The sequence below is a fragment of the Macaca fascicularis genome, chromosome 7, assembly GCF_037993035.2.
Source record: "Macaca fascicularis isolate 582-1 chromosome 7, T2T-MFA8v1.1".
NCBI classification, from domain to species: Eukaryota; Metazoa; Chordata; class Mammalia; order Primates; family Cercopithecidae; genus Macaca; species Macaca fascicularis.
This window is the reverse complement of record NC_088381.1, coordinates 17,883,653-17,903,287: the sequence shown is the minus strand read 5'-3', so window position 1 is coordinate 17,903,287 and position 19,635 is coordinate 17,883,653. Positions and strand designations below refer to the sequence as shown.

The 19,635-nt window shown below is 45.4% G+C and overlaps 1 protein-coding gene across 20 annotated transcripts in view; it reads right to left on the bottom strand.

Moving 5' to 3' along the window:
• NUSAP1 (nucleolar and spindle associated protein 1) overlaps positions 1-19,445 on the bottom strand; it is a 48,775-nt gene extending 29,330 nt beyond the window's left edge. For 4 of the 20 annotated variants that reach the window (XM_015452673.4, XM_015452674.4, XM_073995539.1 and 1 more), the window contains exons 1-4: positions 19,278-19,445; positions 10,702-10,770; positions 2,895-3,038; positions 674-833 (exon numbers count right to left, since the gene is read on the bottom strand). In XM_015452673.4, coding sequence (XP_015308159.3) covers positions 674-833; positions 2,895-3,038; positions 10,702-10,770; positions 19,278-19,370 — 466 coding nt within the window. In that variant the 5' untranslated portion in view covers positions 19,371-19,445. Of the gene's footprint in view, positions 1-208; positions 548-673; positions 834-2,894; positions 3,039-10,701; positions 10,771-19,277 lie in introns of those variants that run through there. The other 16 variants (XM_015452677.4, XM_065547783.2, XM_015452679.4 and 13 more) reach the window with 7 other exon arrangements.
• Positions 19,446-19,635: the final 190 nt, after the last annotated feature.

The window sequence follows — 19,635 nt, the reverse complement described above, 5'->3', positions numbered from 1 at the left end:
AAAATGACATCATTTGGACGTTCTTTTAATTTTTTGAGATAGGGTGTCACTCTGTACACGCTGGGGTGAAGTGGTATGAAGATGGCCCACTGCAGCCTTAACCTCCTGGGTTCAAGCGACCCTGTCACCTCAGCCTCCTGAGTAGCTGGGACCACAGATGTGCACCATCATGGCTGACTGATTCTTTTGACTTTTTGTAGAGACAGGGTCTCGCCATGTTGCCCAGGCTGGTCCTAAACTCCTAGGCTCAAGCAATCCTCCTGACTTGGCTTCCTAAAGTAATGGGATTACAGGCATCAGCCACTATGCTTGGCCTATTTGGGTGGATCCTAATCCAATATGACTGGTGTCCTATTAAAGAGACATATAGGGAGAATGTCATGCACTGTCAGAGCCAGAGACTGGCATGATGCAGCTGCAACCCAAGGAACACCAGGCGTCGACAGCCATCGCAGAGTAGTCAGAGTAGTCAGGAAGGATTCCACCCAGAGTCTCAGAGAAGCATGGTCCTGCTGACACATCGATTTTGGACTTCCAGCCTCTAGAACTATGAAAGAGTAAATTTCTGTTTTTGTAAGCTGTCCAGTTTGTGGTGCTTTGTCACGACAGTCCTAGGAAACTAACGTACCCAGCTACTTCTAGCAATTTTGGTTTTTCAAGTCACTTGACATACCATTTATTCCACGTTTACCTGAGGAAACAGCATTCTCAGCTCCTTGGTGCTCATCTGGTGGAGAAGGAACATTTGCAGTAGCTCTGAGATCCTGGTTTTCCTGCTTTTCATGATTCTGGAATTCAGTGGGATTACTTATTTTTATCTCTGAATGATTCTGCTACAAATTTAAAAAGAAAATAAAATATTTTGATGATAAATAAGAAATAATTGCTGCCTTCCAAAGACAAGTACCAAAGTGAGGGGGAAAAGGGGTTAAAGGAAGAAAAGTAGGATAATGAGATTTTTGGTGGCAGATTTGGTTCTCTGCCTTATCAAATGTCATGAGGATGTAAATTTGAGAATAGGAGATAATAGGGCACATTAAGAGGAAAATAGAAATGGCAAGATTAACTGTCTTAGCAAGGACAAATGAAGAAACATAAGATAGTCTACTGAGCAAGTGACTATATTGAGGCAGAAACTTAAATAATAATAATAAAAAGTGCTGCATTTATTCACTCCAAGAAAAGTAAAAGCTAAGGCCCAGAATGTGGCAAGGCAAGAGTTCAAAAGAAAAGAACAAGTTTTCCTCTGCCTAGCAGCTCCCTTTAAAGACAGTTAGAGATAACGCTGTCTGAATAGCCAAGGCCAAAGGAATAAGCTCCAGACACCACCCTCCCCCCAACCCCTTCCCCATTCGAGAGCAAGGTTGAAAGAAAAAAAAAAAAAAAAGAGAAACACAAGTTCTTTTACTGTTACTCTTTTCCCAGGCTTCTTAAGCATGATTAGCATGATTATGTTTTACAAATGTCTGTATTTAGCCAGTTCTTGTTTTCCTTTTAATGCAGCTACAAGGCCACTGGCTAAGTCATTTTATGCTATAGATTATGTAACCTGTTACTGTATGATTAATTGCTTTTATTTTGCTTCTGTAAAGCTGCTTATAAAAACCTTGGCTATCTTTGTTCAAGGGTCAGCTTTCAGATGTGAATCCTCTGAGCTGGTGTGTGCCTAAAACAAACAAATCCTCCTGTACTCCGTATTAGTCTCTCCGTTCCTCAGTTTACTGCAACAATATGAACATAGAAAAGAAAATTAAGACTGTGTTTCGGGGCTGGGCATGGTGGCTCACACCTGTAATCCCAGCACTTTGGGAGGCCAAGGTGGGTGGATCACCAGAGGTCAAGAGTTTGAGATTAGCCCAGCCAACACAGTGAAATCTCATCTCTACTAAAAATGCAAAAATTAGCTGGGTGTGGTGGTGGCCGCCTGTAATCCCAGCTACTCAGGAGGCAGAGGCAGGAGAATTGCTTGAACCTGGGAGGTGGAGGTTGCAGTAAGCTGAGATGGTGCCATTGCACTCCACACTGGGGAAAAGAGTGGAAACTCCATCTCAAAAAAAAGAAAAAAAAAAAAAAAAGACTGTGCTTTGTAAAAATTACATTTGAATGAAAGGATAAGATAAAAGAATAAAACCAGAGTCTACAGAAAGCAAGCGAGGGAAGCCCCTTGCTAATCATGTGATCACACTGCTGAAAGACTAAGTACAGGGTGATCACCAGGCCAGGGGCAAGGTAGGAAGGAGAATTTAAACAAACCAATGAAAAAAACAACAAAAAGCACATTTAATGCTTGTTTCTCTTTCCTACCTATCTACTACACCTCACTTAAGTGAACACTTAATGAATGTTCATATTTATACAACAAATATTTAATGTGAGCTTAATACTTAAAAAGTGCTTCCTGAGGGCCAAGCCCTGGGATGCAGTGATGAGCAGCTGGACTCGGGTCTGGGCTTTCATGGAGCTTACAGCATACAGTAAGCTTACAAACACATGACATCACATGGGAATTTAAAAAGAAAGCTCCCTAAGAGTATGCCAATTTTGGCATAGGTGGTGGTATATTTTCTTTTTTTTTTTTTTTGAGACGGAGTGTTGCTCCGTCGCCCAGGCTGGAGTGCAGTGGCCGGATCTCAGCTCACTGCAAGCTCCACCTCCCGGGTTTACGCCATTCTCCTGCCTCAGCCTCCCTAGTAGCTGGGACTACAGGCACCCGCCACCTCTCCCGGCTAGTTTTTTGTATTTTTTAGTTGAGACGGGGTTTCACCGTGTTAGCCAGGATGGTCTCGATCTCCTAACCTCGTGGTCCGCCCGTCTCGGCCTCCCAAAGTGCTGGGATTACAGGCTTGAGCCACTGCGCCTGGCCCTATATTTTCAATTTGTATATTTCCATTCACCTGCGAGTCAGGGTCCACACGGACAGTCCTGCGCCTTCTCCTTGTTTTGGTGACATGGCCAGTTGGCTCTCTCTCAGCTTGTTCCTGGTTGCTGATCTGTATCTCAGTCTCATCACAAGAGGATGCAGAAGTTTGACTTTCATCCTGAAAAGAGAGGTATTACTCTGCTATGTGCTATGCATTACAGTTATAATGCTCAGGAAGAATCAGAATTTAGACAGAATAAAAAACATATTACATATGCAAAAGAAAAAATTTAAAACTCTCTAGCAGTAAATTGTAGGCAAAGACAAGAATTATATTTAGGGCCGGGCACGGTGGCTCAAGCCTGTAATCCCAGCACTTTGGGAGGCCGAGACGGGCGGATCACGAGGTCAGGAGATCGAGACCATCCTGGCTAACACGGTGAAACCCCGTCTCTACTAAAAGATACAAAAAACTAGCCAGGTGCGGTGGCGGGCGCCTGTAGTCCCAGCTACTCGGGAGGCTGAGGCAGGAGAATGGCGTGAACCCGGGAGGTGGAGCTTGCAGTGAGCTGAGATCCAGCCATTGCACTCCAGCCTGGGCGGCAGAGCAAGACTCCGTCTCAAAAAAAAAAAAAAAAAGAATTATATTTAGGACAGACACGGTGACTCACACCTGTGATCCCAGCACTTTGGGAGACCAAGGCGAGTGGATCACCTGAGGTCAGTTCAAGACCAGCCTGGCTTTCATGGTGAAACCCCATCTCTACTAAAAATTACCCGGGCATGGTGGTGCATGCCTGTAATCCCAGCCACTTGGGAGGTTGAGGCAGGATAATCACTTGAACCGGGAGGGGGAGGTTACAGTGAGCCAAGATGGTGCCATTGCACTCCAGCCTGGGCAACAAGAGTGAAACTCCATCTCAAAAAAAAAAAAAAAAACAAAGAAAAAAAAAAAAAACTTAGAGTATTTACAAAGAAATAATCACACTTAGCAACCCAAATTAATAAATTAGGGTAGGAAAACATTCAAAGTTATTTTAGTGTGAATAAATACGGAAATTGGGACAGGTGCAGTGGTTCACACCTGTAATCCCAGCACTTTAGGAGGCTGAGGCAGATGGATCACTTGAGCCCAGGACTTTGAGACCAGCCTGGGCCACATGGCAAAACCCCATCTCTACTTGAAATTATTAAAAATTTATTAAGCTGGGTGCTCACACCTGTAATCCCAGCATTTTGGGAAGCCGAGGCTGGTGGATCACCTGAGGTCAGGAGTTCGAGACCAGCCTGGCCAACATGGTGAAACCCTGTCTATACTAAAAATACAAAAATTAGCCAGGCGTGGTGGCACGTGCCTGTAATCCCACTTACTCGGGAGGCTAAGCCAGGAGTTATATATTGTATTATCTTCATTTCCTTTAAGGTCATCTTTTTCTTTCTTTCTTTCTTAGATACAAAGTCTTGCTCTGTTGCCTAGGCTGGATTACAGTGGCTTGATCATAGCTCACTGCAGCCTCAATTTCCCAAGCTCAACTGACCCTCCTGCCTCAGCCTCCCAATCAGCTGGGTCTACAGGTATGTGTTACCACACCTAGCTACTTATTTTAATTTTGTAGAAATGGGGTCTCACTATGTTGCCCAGGCTGGTTGTGAACTCCTAGGTTGATGTCATCCTCCTGCCTTGGCCTTGCAAAATGTTGGGATTACAGGCGTGAGCCTCTATGCCCAGTCCATTTTCTTTTTATTTATCTTATTCTCTCTCAGACTTCAGGCTTTCCTCAAATGTCTGGTGGTTGTTGGTTGTTTATTCATATTTCTTTCTTTTTTTTTTTTTTTTTGAGACAGGATCTCCCTCGGTCACCCAGGCTGGAGTGCAGTGGCACAATCTCTGCTCACTGCAACATATGCCTCCCAGGTTCAAGTGATTCTCCCACCTCCGCCTCCTGAATAGCTGGGATTACAGGCACCCGCCACCACAGCCCGGCTAATTTTTATATTTTTAATAGAGACGGGGTTTCATCATATTGGCCAGGCTGGTCTCCAACTCCTGAACTCAGGTGATCTGCAGCTTGGGCCTCCCAAAGTGCTGGGATTACAGGTGTGAGCCACTGTGCCTGGCCATGTCTATTCATATTTCATAGCAAATCAGGAAAAACCTCACTAGGAGCTTGAGTGTGCAAGAAAAGTGTGTTATTTGGTAGGATTCCTTGGGTAGGGAGGAGGCCATTATGCTGGTGTTTCCTTGAATGCCCAAAGGCAGAAGAATTTGTCTGATAACTATTTAATTTCCTTAATGAGAAATCTTCCAATATTTTAGAGGGCAGGCAGTCTACCAGATGTCTATTTCGCTATTATGGCCACAGGCCACCCCTTGATAGTCTATTTATTTGGCTTGGGGTTTGGTGAGGCCTATACATTGGTTTTTTTTTTTTTTTTGAGACGGAGTCTAGCTCTGTCACCCAGGCTAGAGTGCAGTGGCGTGATCTTGGCTCACTGCAACCTTCTCCTCCCAGGCTCAAGCAATTCTCCTGCCTCAACCTTATGACTAGCTGGGATTACAGGTACATACCACCACGCCCAGCTAATTTTTTTATTTTAGTAGAGACAGGGTTTCACCACGTTGGCCAGGCTGGTCTCGAACTCCTGACCTCAGTTGATCCACCCACCTCAGCCTCCCAAAGTGCTGGGATTACAAGCATGAGTCACTGTGCCTGGCCATACATTAGTATTTATTTATTTATATAATTTATTTATTTTTTGAGACAGGGTCTGGCTGTGTCACCCAGGATGGAATACAATGGCACAATCTTGGCTCACTGCAACCTCCAGCTCCTGAGTTCAAGCGATGCTCCTGCCTCAGCCTCCCGAGTAGCTGGGACTACAGGTGTGTGCCACCAGCCCGGCGAATTTTTGTATTTTTAGTAGAGATGGGGTTTCACCATTTTGGCCAGGATGGTTTCCATCTCTTGACCTCATGATCCACCCGCCTCGGCCTCCCAAAGTGTTGGGATTACAGGCATGAGCCACTGTACTCAGCTGTCAGTATTTTTAAAAAGTTCCCCAGCCTAGGCAACATAGCGAGACCCCAGTCTCTACAAAAAAATTTTTTAAAAAGTAACAAGGTGTGGTGAGTGTGCCTGCAGTTCCAGCTACTTATGAGGCTGAAGTCAGAGGATTGCTTGAGGTCGAGGCTGCAGCAAGCCATGATTGTGCCACTACACTCCACCCTGGGTGACAGAGTGAGAACCCATTTCAAAAATAATTAATTGCCGGGCATGGTGGCTCACGCCTGTAATCCCAGCACTTTGGGAGGCCAAGGCGGGCAGATCACGAGGTCAGGAGATCGAGGCCATCCTGGCTAACACGGTGGAAACCCATCTCTACTAAAAAAACAAAAAAATGGCCGGGCGCGGTGGCTCAAGCCTGTAATCCCAGCACTTTGGGAGGCCGAGACGGGCGGATCATGAGGTCAGGAGATCGAGACCATCCTGGCTGACACGGTAAAACCCCGTCTCTACTAAAAAATACAAAAAACTAGCCGGGCGAGGTGGCGGGCGCCTGTAGTCCCAGATACTCGGGAGGCTGAGGCAGGAGAATGGCGTGAACCCGGGATGTGGAGCTTGCAGTGAGCCGAGATCTGGCCACTGCACTCCAGCCTGGGTGGCAGAGCGAGACTCCGTCTCAAAAAAAAAAAAAAAAAAAAAAAATTAGCCAGGTGTGGTGGTGGGCGCCTGTAGTCCCAGCTACTCGGGAGACTGAGGCAGGAGAATGGCGTGAACCCGGAAGGCAGAGCTTGCAATGAGCTGAGATTGCGCCAGTGCACTCCAGCCTGGGTGACACAGCGAGAGTCTGTCTCAAAAAAAAAAATAATTAATTAAGAAAAAAAATTAAAAAAAATACAAAATATGTCTGTTGGGAATCAAAGAATAAAGCTTAAAGAATAGAAGGCCTGGCTGGGCGTGGTGGCTCATGTCTGTAATCCCAGCACTTTGGGAGGCCAAGGTGAGCAGATCACTTGAGGGCCGGGCCCACATGGTAAAACCTCCACTCTACTAAAAACACAAAAATTAGCTGGGCATGGTGGTGTGCACCTGTAATGCCAGTTACTCAGGAGGCTGAGGCAGGAGAATTGCTTGAGCTGGGGAGTTGGATGCAGTGAGCCGAGATCAAGCCACTGTACTCCAGCCTGGGTGATAGACCAAGACTCCATCTCAAAAAAAAAAAAAAAAAAAAAAAAAAGAGAATAAAAGGCCTTAACCAGAGGTGAAATATTACAGAAGCGTAATAGTTCCAAGTGATGTAAGGTCCAGGATATGCCCAGAGAAGCAGATGGCTGATCAAGCACAAAACCAAAGATCACCAGCATTAAGGACAAGGAGGCCGCAGTAGTAAGAAGAGACATCCAGATGGACCTTTGAACTCGTCCAAAATAAGATGAGGACACGAGGAAATGACGACCATGAGATAGAGAACACTAGAGAGTAACTAGGAGCTCAGCAGATGGGAGATTAAAATAGGTAAGCATACGCTGGGTGCAGTGGCTCACCCCTGGAATCCCAGCAATTTGGGAAGCTGAGGCGGGAGGATCACCTGAGGTCGGGAGTTTGAGACCAGCCTGACCAACATGGTGAAACTCCGTTTCTACTAAAAATACAAAATTATCTGGGTGTGGCGGCGCATGCCTGTAATCCCAGCTACTCAGGAGGCTGAGGCAGGAGAATCGCTTGAACTCGGGAGGTGGAGGTTGCAGTGAGCTGAGATCGTGTCATTGCACTCCAGCCTGGGCAGCAAGAGTGAAACTCAAAAAAAAAAAAAAAAAAAAAAAGAAAGAAAGAAAGAAAAGAGGTGATCATAAATTTCAAAAGAGCAGAGATTTTTTTTTCTTTATCTTTGGCCTTTTCAAGATGAGCTAAAAAAAGAGCAGGGGTTTTTACATGAGAATAGAAAAATGTGATCTGGATCCCACTTTCCAACTCCCCGATAGTCATGGAGAAGAAAGTAAAAGAGGAGAAACTGGCAGGGTGTCTGTAATACCAGCACTTTGGGAGGCAGAGGTAGGCAAATTGCTTGACCCTAGGAGTTTGAGACCAGTCTGGGCAATATTGTGAAACCCCGTATCTACTAAAAATAAAAAAATAGCCAGGAATGGTGATACACGGCTGTAGTCCCAGCTACTCAGGGGAGTGAGGCAAGAGGATCGCTTGAGCCTGGGAGGTCCAGGCTGCAGTGAGCCCTGACTGCACCACTGCACTACAGTCTGGGTTAGAGTGAGACCCTGTCTCAAAAAAAAAGTAAGAGAAACTGTTTCCATGTATTAGATTGGTGCGAAAGTAAGTACGGTTTTTGTCTTTTTTTTTTTTTGGAGACGGAGTCTCATTTTGTTGTCCAGGCTGGAGTGGAGTGCAGTGACGTAATCTTGGCTCACTGCAACATCCGAATCCCGGGTTCAAATAATTCTCCTGACTCATCCCCTCGAGTAGCTGGGAGTACAGCTGTGTGCATCCATGGTCGGCTAATTTTTGTATTTTTTAGTAGAGATGGGGTTTTGCCATATTGGCCAGGCTGGTCTTAAACTCCTGGCCTCAGGTGATCCACCCACTTTGGCCTTTCAAAGTGCCAGTATTACAGACGTGAGCCACCATGCCCGGCCTGGTTTTTGTCATTTTTAAAAGTAATGGCAAAAACCGCAATTACATTTGCACCAACCTAGAAGCAATACCTTTGAGTTACACATGTTGCTGGAATATAAAGAGACAATTTTTTGTTGTTTCTTTGTTTTGTTTTGAGATGGAGTCTCATTCTGCCTCCCAGGGTGGAGTGCAGTGGTTTGATCTTGGCTTACTACATCTGGCTCACGGGTTCAAGTGATTCTCCTGCCTCAGCCTCCTGAGTAGCTGGGACTACAGGTGTGCACCACCACGCCCAGCTAATTTTTGTATTTTAGTAGAGATGGGGTTTCACCATGTTGCCCAGGCTGGTCTCGAACTCCTGACCTCAAGTGATCCACCCACCTCAGCTTCCCAAAGTGCGGGAATTACAGGTGTGAGTCACTGAGCCCAGCCTAAAATTGTAATTTCAAATGGCACTACAATCATGTATCCTTAACCATAAAAAAGAAATTTATTGATATAGAAACTTTTAAAGCTAGAATTCAAAAATAGTTCTTGTCTATTTTCAGTTAATTAAAGCCTGGAATCAAAAATAAATTTGAGGCCAGGTGCAGTGGCTCACACGTGTAATCCCAGCACTTTGGGAGACTGAAGCAGGTAGATCAACTGAGGTCAGGAGTTCGAGACCAGCCTGGCCAACATGGTGAAACCTCATCTCTACTAAAAATACAAAAAATGAGCTGGGCACGGTGGCTCACCCCTGTAATCCCAGCACTATGGGAAGCTGAGGTGGGCGGATCACCCAAGGTCGGGAGTTCAAGACCAGCCTGACCAACATGGAGAAATCCTATTTCTACTAAAAATACAAAGTTAGCCAGGCATGGTGGTGCATGCCTGTAATCCCAGCTACTCAGGAGGCTGAGGCAGGAGAATTGCTTGACCCCAGGAGATGGAGGTTGCAGTGAGCCGAGATCACACCACTGTACTCCAGCCTGGATGACAGAGCAAGATTCTGTCTCAACAACAATAACAACAAAAGGAATAAATGAATCCTGGCCCTAATGGAGCACTCATGGATCCATTGAGGAGTCATGCCTTATCAAAAATCTTTGGTGTGGGTCTGAAGCGGCCATGACAACTCCCATCAGCCATTGTTTTACAGCTTACAAGTCACTTTCACAGTCCCTACTTCATGTGATGCTCACAACACTCAGTTCAGCAGAACAGATATTATTTCCATCTTAAAGAAGAGGAGTTTGAGTTTTTTTTTTTTTGAGACGGAGACTCGCTCTGTCGCCCAGGCTGCACTGCAGTGGCGCCATCTCGGCTCACTGTAAGCTCCGCCTCCTGGGTTCACGCCATTCTCCTGCCTCAGCCTCCGGAGTAGCTGCGACTACAGGCACCCGCCACCAAGCCTGGAGAATTTTTTGTATTTTTAGTGGAGACAGGGTTTCACCATTTTAGCCAGATGGCCTCGATCTCCTGACCTCGTGATCCACCCACCTCAGCCTCCCAAAGTGCTGGGATTACAGGCATGGGCCACTGTGCCTGGCCAGGAGTTTGAGTTTTCTAATGTTGCAGAGAAATAAATGAGAGCTGGTACTTGACCTAGGTGTTTCTGATTTCAACTCCAGTTCCCTCCCTACTCAAATCATGCCATCTCTTGTAATATTTGGCAACTAGTACTCAGTCTTTGTATTTGTGTAAAAACATCTTATTCAACAGATTGGTGCAAAACAGTTTCACCATTCACAACAGCAGATAGTTAATCTGAAAGGATTCAGTCCTTGGCACTATTACCAATAAAGATCTCTTTTTTAATAAACAGCATATCTTTTTTTTTTTTTTGAGACGGAGTCTTACTCTGTTGCCCAGGTTGGAGTACAGTGGCGCGATCTTGGCTCACTGCAACCTCTGCCTACTGGGTTCAAGCAATTCTCCCTGTCTCAGCCTCCCAAGTAGCTGGGATTACAGGCTCCTGCCATCAAGTCTGGCTAATTTTTGTATTTTTAGTAGAGATGGGGTTTCACCATGTTGGTCAGGCTGGTCTCGAACCCCTGGTCTCAAGTGATCCGCCCACCTCAGCCTCCCAAAGTGCTAGGATTATAGGCGTGAGCCACCACACTCAGCCAACAGCATGTCTTAAATCATCACTAGTTGTGTGTTAATTGTCCATTAACTAAATATAAATGTTTTGCTAGCTAACAGGTAAACGTGAAAAACATTACTCACCTGATTCTCATTTTCTTTTCTTGCCTCATGTTTAACGTGGCCTTTCAAGGCTTTTAACAACTTGTCTGCCTGTAAGAGAGACCTTATTATTAGAGTCAAAAATCAAATAAACAAGGAAGATATGTTGAACAGTTTTTGCTGTTCTTGTATTCATTAAATGTACTCTGGTCAGACCATAGGACTAGAACTTAGAAAGAATGGGTCTCTGCTAGATTAGACTTCAGCAAGTGTCTGCACAGGGCAGTTCTCAGATAAAAGATGTGATGTGTCTAATTGCTGAGATCTGAAGGATGAAAGGGAGAGCTGGACATAGAGAAACAGGTAGAGGAATGGCACAGCAAGGCAACAGTGAGGGTGTTTACAGAACTTAAGTTCAGTGTGGTTGGAGCATGGAGCTGGTGTGGGAGATAGTAGGAGACAATGTTGGGAAAGTGAGCAGGGCCCTGATGTTACCCGGCCTTACAAGCCTTTAAAGAGTATGAATTTTACCCTCCGAGAAAAGGGCAATCTCTGAAGAGCTTGCAGCAAGGCAGTGGGTAACCAATTTTGCATTACTCAGAATGATTACTCTACCTGAACAATGTGCAAGATGCATTTGATGGGGATGAGCCAGAGATGCTGTGGCCTGAACTAGAGTGGGGCTAAGGCAGTATGGATGAAGTCAAAACCTTCTTAGGAAGTGAAATCAGTGTGAACATGAGAGTTGAGGAAGAGGGAAACTTCGTTATGCCGAGGTTTCTGGCTTGGACAGCTGGTGAAGTGTGGTGTGGTCCCTAAGATGAGGAATGCCAAAGGTGACGGGGTCTTAGGGGGATGGTTATAGGTCTCTGTGGGGGGAAGGGAACACGGAGCTTCTCTTCCCAGCCTAGGAGAACTTCCCTTCTTGTTCTTTCCTGAAAGGAGAATGTTAATTTGATTGGTTACATTTTCCTGTGCTTTAAAAGTCAAGTTTGGTTGAGCGCAGTGGCTCATGCCTGTAATTCCAGCACTTTGGGAGGCTGAGGCAGGTGGATCATGAGGTCAGGGGTTTTAACCCCGCCTGGCCAACATGGGGAAACCCCATCCTAATAAAAATACAAAAATTAGCTGGGCATTGGTGGCGTGCACCTGTAGTCCCAGCTACTTGGGAGGCCAAGGCAGGAGAATTGCTTGAACCCAGGAGGCGAAGATTGCAGTGAGCTGAGGAGATCACGCCACTGCACTCTAGTCTGGGCGACAGAGCAAGACTCCATTTAAAAAAAAAAAAAAAAAAAAAAAGTCAGGTTTTTTGGCTGGGTTCTCTTTTTCTTCCTCTTCTACCCAGCCATGCAGTTGAGGGCCTGAGCCATCCTTCTCAAGGTGGGCCCAGTCACCAGGCTTGGCTCTATTCTTCTCATGCCTTTTATCATGGGCCATGTGTCCAGTAAAGAATGGCAGAGATCTTGAAATTTGATTTGTACTCAAGCTTTTGCTTGTGGTGCAAGCCTGAGCCACATTCTCCAATCCACTTTACCAGAATGCTCTGCATCAAGACATCGGGCACCATTTCAGCTAGTAATAAAGTGGTACCTTATTTTCTACTTGTTTTTTCTCTGGGAAGGGGATGATTGGCAGGGCAGAATTCAGGCATTCTTGATTTTTCTAATACCTTCTTAATATACCTTCAAAATTTCACCAAACGTACAAAAATGCATGAAGCGAGGCACCTGCGGCAGAACCCAGTGAGGAGGGTGAATGATATGAGGTGGTGTTCAAGAGTTGTGCTGAAGGTGCAGATGTTAGTTATCAGCATATATTTGTGCATTCCTTCAACAAGCATTTATTGTGCTGGGCCCTGTTCCAGACACTACAGAGTGATGAATTAAACAGACAAGGTAATTGCCCTCCAGGATCTTCTAGCAGTGGTGAAACCGTCTGTTACTCAAGAAAGCTAGAAATGAATGATATGACATCAGGTATTATGATGCAAAAATAAAACTGGGCAACTGGGGTGGGGTGGGGATGCTACCTGAATTAGGATGGTTGGGAAAGGCCTCTCTGAGGTGGTGGCTTGAACTGAGATGTGAATGAGGAAAGAGGTAGGAGGTGAAGAGCACTCCAAGCAGAGTGAGCACCAAGAACAGGAGCCCTGAGATGGACCCATGAGTTGAAAGACAGAAATTGCTCTTATGGTAGAAGCATGGTGAACAGAGGTGTGTGGAGGGCAGGGAGATCAGAGAGGTGACCAGAGGCTGGGTCAAGTAGAGAGGTAAAGGCCACAGCAAAAATTATGAATTTCGGCCAGGTACAGTGACTCATGCCTGTAATCCCAGCACTTTGGGAGGCTGAGGCGGGTAGATCACCCAAGGTTAGGAGTTCAAGACCAGCCTGGCCAACAGGGTGAAACCCTGTCTCTGCAAAAAATATAAAAATAGCTGGGCATGGTGGCGGGCACCTGTAGTCTGAGCTACTCAGGAGGCTGAGGCGGGAGAATCCTTTGAACCCTGGAGGTGGAGGTTTCAGTGAGCCAGGATTGCACCACTATGCTCCAGCCTAGGTGACAAGAGCGAAATTCTTGTCTCAAAAAAAAAAAAAAAAAAAAAAAAAAAAAAAAAAAAAATCAATTCCTCTAACTTGTTATTAGAAAAAAAAGTCAGGCCTATAGAAAAGTCAAAGTAGGCTGGGTGCGGTGGCTCATGCCTGTAATCCCAGCACTTTGGGAGGCTGAGGCAGTCAGATCACCTGAGTTCAGGAGTTCCAGACCAGCCTGAACAATATGAAGAAACCCTGTCTCTACTAAAAATACAAAATTAGCTGGGCGTGGTGATGCCTGTAATCCCAGCTACTTAGGAGGCTGAGGCAGGAGAATTGTTTGAACCCAGGAGGCGGAGGTTGCGCGGTGAGCTGAGATCACGCCACTGAGCAAAACTCTGTCTCAAAAAAAAAAAAAAAGTCGAAGTAGTGTAATAAACACTCATATTTCCCACCAAGATTCAACAATCATTTGCATTGTCTCATATTTGGTTTCTCTATATTAACATATATTTCTTGTGAAAGAATTTGAAAATGAGTTCCAGACATCATGATACTTCACCACTAAATATATCAGCCACACCTCCTAAAAATAAGAAGAGATTTTCCCACGTAACCTCTAATGCATTCATGTACTCAGGAAAAGCCTAATATCAACTAATATGTAGCCCGTGATGAAATGTCCTTCTCTCCAATTTTAGCTATTTTCTTTTTAAAAAAATTTCCCTCCAAATCAGGGTCAAACTAAGTTTCTCTCATTACACTGGAAAAAGTTTAGATTTTATTTTAAATGTGAGAGGAGTCACTGGAGGGCACTGATCAGAAAAAGACACATTCTAAGTTTTTTTTTTTTCTGGAGACAGAGTCTCGCTCTGTCACCCAGGCTGGAGTGCAGTGCCATGATCTTGGCTCACTGCAGCCTCCACCTCTTGGGTTCAGGGATTCTCGTGCCTCATCCTCCCGAGTAGTTGGGATTACAGGCACATGCCACCACGCCTGGCTAATTTTTGTATTTTTTTTTTTTTTTTTTAAGTAGAGATGGGGTTTTGCCATGCTGGCCAGGCCAGTTTTGAACTCCTGGCCTCAAGTGATCCAACCACCACAGCCCCTCAAAGTGCTGGGAGTACAGGCATGAACCACTGTGCCTGGTTGCTCTCTCTTTTTTTTCTTTTCCCTAAGTTTCAAATATCACTCCAACTACCAAGAGAACACTACTGTGAGGTAAGAGTTGAGGCAGGAAGCCCAGTAGGGAGACTGAGGCAGTGGTCAAGAGATGAGAGTGCTGTGGCACAAGTTTGCAGCGTTGGAGATGGTGCCCAGAGGTCAGACTTCAGGTCTATTTAGGAGGAGGTGCTGACAAGGATTGATGGCTGTGGGTGAAGGAGGGTGATCCAAACTGGGCCTGACCCATGTACTGAGAGGGGGAAGAGACTGTCAATGCTTGGACCTGAACGTGTTGTTGAAAATGCACTTAAATACACGAGTCAGCATCCTAGGGGAGAGAGAGGTCCTACTGGAGATGTGGGTTTGGGAGGCATTAGCTTCTGGGTAAATTTTAACTTATGGGAGTGGCCGGATGCAGTGGCTCATCCCTGTAAACCCAACATTTTGGGAGGCCAAGGCAGGTGGAGCACTTGAGGTCAGGAGTTCAAAACCAGCCTGGCCAACATGGTGAAATCCTGTCTCTACTAAAAATACAAAAAAATTAGCTGGGCATGGTGGTGGGCACCTGTAATCCCAGCTACTCAGGTGGCTAAGGCAGGAGAATCGCTTGAACCTGGGAAGTGGAGGTTGCAGTGAGCCGAGATCGCGCTACTGCACTCCAGCCTGAGTGACTGAGCAAGATTGCATCTCAAAAAAAAAAAAAAAAAAAAGAAAAAGAAAAAAAAATGGGGTGGATAAGATTACCCAGGGATAGAGCACAGTTAGAGAAAAGAGAGAGGAAGAGAGCCCTGGGGGCACTCCACATTTAGAGATCTGGCAGATGAAGAACCAACCAAGGAAACCAGAAAGAAGTGCTAGTAAGGCAGGACAGAGTGAAATATCAAAGTCTAGAACAGAAAGTGGCTGGAGCAGAGGGGAATGTTCAATCATGCCAAATGCTACTGATAGGCCCAGGTGAGGGGAGAGAGGGAAACTTTGTAAGATGGTGACCTTGATACAAGCAATTTCAGTAGAAAAGAACAGAAAAATAGGGCAGTAGATGGAATGAGGACATGGGATCAGGAGAGGATTTTGGCTTTTTTATTTTTTTGAAAGATGGGTGATATTAAAACATGATTGCATGCCTTATGGCAAATAAGCTAGCAGAGTAGAGAAATTAATGCAGGAGAGAGGTTCTAATTGTAGGAATGTAGTCCTAGGGGAGGCAAGAGGGCCCAGGATCTTCAGCATAAATGGAAAGGTTGCTCTTAGACAGGCAAAGAAGCAGAGTATGCGCATGTAGATGCAGGGTGGCTAGAAGGTTTGGTGGTGCGGCCAAGACTAGGGGCTCACGCCTGTAATCCCAGCACTTTGGGAGGCAAAGGCGCAAGGATTGCTGAATTTCAGGAGTTGGAGACCAGACAGGGCAACATAGTCAGACCTCATCTCTACTAAAATTTAAAAACAATTGGCCAGGCAGGGTGGTCATGCCTGTAGTCCTAGCTACTCAGGGGGGCTGAGTTGGGAGGATTGCTTGAGCCCGGGAGGTTGAGGCTGCAGTGAGCCCTGATTATGCCACTGCACTTCAGAGAACTCCAGCCTGGCTGACGGAGCAAGACTCTGTCTCAAAAAAAAAAAAAGAAGAAAAAAGAAAAGGAAAAAAGCAGGGGATTTGGTGGTTGAAGGATCAGGCAGTTTTCTATCGATTTCATCTACTTTCCCATGACCTATGTGGTAAAGTCATCAAAGGAGGGAAGGGAGCCAAGTTGAGTCAAGATGATAAAAAGTAATTATCTTCAAAAATAGGAAAGTTCATGACTAAGAAGAAAATGGGCCAGGTGTGGTGGCACATGCCTGTAATTCCAGTTGCTTGGGAGGCTGAGGTGGGAGAATGCCTTGAGCCTGAGAGGTTGAGGCTGCAGTGAGCCCTGATTGTGCCACTGCAGCCTGGGCAACAGAGCGAGACTTCATCTCAAAAAAAAAAAAAAAAAAAAAAAAAAAAAGGAGAAAGATCAAATGCCCACATTAAGGTTTAGAGTTGCATATGTAAAATAAGTTCACTCAACAAAGTTAGGTGTTTTCTCCAGCTAGAGTTAGCTGCAGAGGTATAGGCAAAGATTAAGCACATAGTTGGGTTTAATCAGGCTTGGGTTTTGCCAGGTGAGTATAGGGAGGTGCAAGGAAGTGGAAATAGTGCCAGAGTTTGTAATTTAAGCTGGTAAGAAAGGAAGTGAGGGCATGAGTGACAAAAGGACCAGTCGCCACACTAACATTAATAACTGGTTCCTTCAATTTGCTTTACCATTAAGAGAAGTCTCTCAAAAGAGCTAATATTATCTCTTATAAATTTATTTATTATTATTATTATGTTTTAGACAGAGTTTCGCTCTTGTTGCCCAGGCTGGAGTGCAATGGCATGATCTTGGCTCACTGCAGCGTCTGCCTCCCTGGGTTCAAGCAATTCTCCTGCCTCAGCCTCCCTAGTAGCTGGGATTACAGGTGCCCGTCACCACGCCTGGCTAATTTTTGTATTTTTAGTAGAGATGGGGTTTTGCCATGTTGGCCAGTCTGGTCTCAAACTCCTGACCTCAGGTGATACACCTGCCTCGGCCTCCCAAATGCTGGGATTACAGGCGCAAGCCACCATGCCCGGCCATAAATTTATTTTTAATAATATCATACTAGTAAAATTATCAAGATTTGATTAAACTGAAATAGTATTTACACTATTATACTAGTATATTTATACTAGTAAAATTTATTTAATTTATTTAAATTGTAGTGTTTCATTTTAATCAAATCTTGATAATTAGAGCAATTTATAAATTTTTTTGCTACGTACTACAATTTCAAAAGGCAATTGACTTAATGAGCACCTGGGTTGTACCAAGAGTTTGTAATTTAAAACATCTTATTATGGAAAATTTCTACAAAAGTAGAGAGAATAGTGCAATCCCCCCATGTACCTATTAGCAGTTTCAGTAATTATTAACATTCTGCGTTCTTACTTCATCTAGTTTCCCTCTTTTTCCTTGAGTATTCTACAGCAAATTTTACAGGTATCGTAACATTTCACCTATAAATACTTGATATGGGCCAGGCGTGGTGGGTCACGCCTATAATCCCAGGGCTTTGGGAGGCCGTGGCCGGAGGATCGCTTGAGCCCAGGAGTTCAAGACCAGCCTGGGCAAGATGGTGAAACCCAATCTCTACTAAAAATACACACACACACACAGAGTCAGGCAGATAAAGGAGAAAGAAGGTGATCTGAGGCCAAAGGGTCAAAATGAGCAATGGGACAAAGACAGATAAAAGTTCCAAGTGTTCAGGGATGCAGCCGTGGATAAAAGATTCTAGCTAGGCAGCAAAAAAGCCTAAGGAATTTAGGCTGAGATATTAAGGCTTTGTTTACAAAGTATAGGGGAGCCACAAACCACTATAGCCCAGAAATATCCACAAGGAAAACCCTTTGGTCATTCAGCCCCAACAGGCACTTAGGCCCTGATTATTTTGTTTAAACAATTTAGGCCGGGCGTGGTGGCTCACGCCTGTAATCCCAGCACTTTGGGGGGCTGAGGCGGGCGTATCATGAGATCAGGAGTTCGAGACCAGCCTGACCAACATGGTGAACTCCAGTCTCTACTAAAAATACAAAAATTAGCCGGGCATGGTGACACGCGCCTGTAATCCCAGCTACTCAGGAGCCTGAGGCAGGAGAATCGCTTGAACTCGGGAGGTGGAGGTTGTGGTAAGCCGAGATTGTGCCACTGCACTCCAGACTGGGAGACAGAGTAAGAGTCTGTCTCAAAGAAAAAAAAAAAAAAGAAAAGAAAAACATTTGTGACGACTGATTTAGGCATTTATTCAGTGTCAGTATCATAGCCTGCAGGACAAACCTAGAGAGCACACAGCAGTATTATGTGGGAAGTCTCAACTATTAACAAAATATATAAAACCGCTATCCTACATTGAATCCCCAAATCTTCTAACATCTTGTTTTTTGTTTGTTTGTTTGTTTTTGTTTTGTTTGAGACTGAGTCTCGCTCTGTCACCGAGGTTGGAGTGCAGTGGGTGCGATCTTGGCTCACTGCCACCTTGGCTTCCCAGGTTCAGGCGATTCTCCTGCCTCAGCCTCCCGAGTAGCTGGGATCACAGGCGAGTAGCTGGGATCACAGGCGTGTGCCACCACGCCCGGCTAATTTTTTAATGGCCAGGCTGGTCTCGAAATCCTGACCTCAGGTGATCCAACTACCTTGGCCTCCCAAAGTGTTGGGATTACAGGCATGAGTCACCGCGCCCGGCCAATTCCCCTAACATCTTGTAGCCTCGGAGTCAAAGACCTTACTGGTTTTGATAGATACCATCACCACAACAGTCATCAATAAGCACATGAGTATACTAGATCAGGGCTGAGTTATAAAAATTTACCCAAGGAGGTGGTCCCCTAAAAGTCGATTTTTTCTTTCCCCCTGACAGGTCCATCAATAAAGTATCAAGAGATTATCGGCAATATTACAAATCACTGAAGTCTGTGTGGGGTTTTCTAGAAGCTGAGCCAATTATTTACTTAATTGTCTAACGATTAACGACACCCCTTCTGCTTTCTGGGCCTGCGTTTCGTAATCGATGACCTGAGAGGTATAAAGTAATTTCAAAAAAAAAAAAAAAACACAAAAAACGAAAAACAACAAACCACCCCTCGGAACAGAGGCTTATCATGTGAGCACCCAGACAAGCCAGCTTCAAAATGAGGTGAAAACTACAGTTCCTCTTCCGTTTATCAGAGTTCTAACTGGGACCACCGTGAACCACATCTACTGCCCGAGGGGCAGGGACGGCTGCTTCAGTCCCCGGGCTTCCCGTTCGGTCCCTTCGCACCGCATCTCCCTGAGGCCGCTACTCCCGCCGCGCCCGCCCAGGGAACTGCCCCGCCAGCGTCGTACCCGCAGGTTGGCTCGGAGACCCAGACTCTTGGCTAAGTTCTGCAGGTCACTGTACTTGAGGGAGTCCAGCTCCTCTAGGGAGGGGATGATCATCGCGATTCAAAATCCCGGCGATACTCAGAAGATGGATCACCAAGTCTCGTAAGCGAGGTTCAAATCCCTGGCGCCACTCTTAACTTTGACTAAGCTGAAATTTATAGACAGTTTAAATGAAGAATGCCGCGCTTCCATTGGTTGAAAATGCCTCAAAGGCGGGGTTTCTAACCCTGACCAATAGAAAGGCTGATTTCCCGTCCCAACAGTCGCGCGCTTTTCTCACACTTCACGAATACGCAGGCGCCGAAGGGCCTGTAAGACC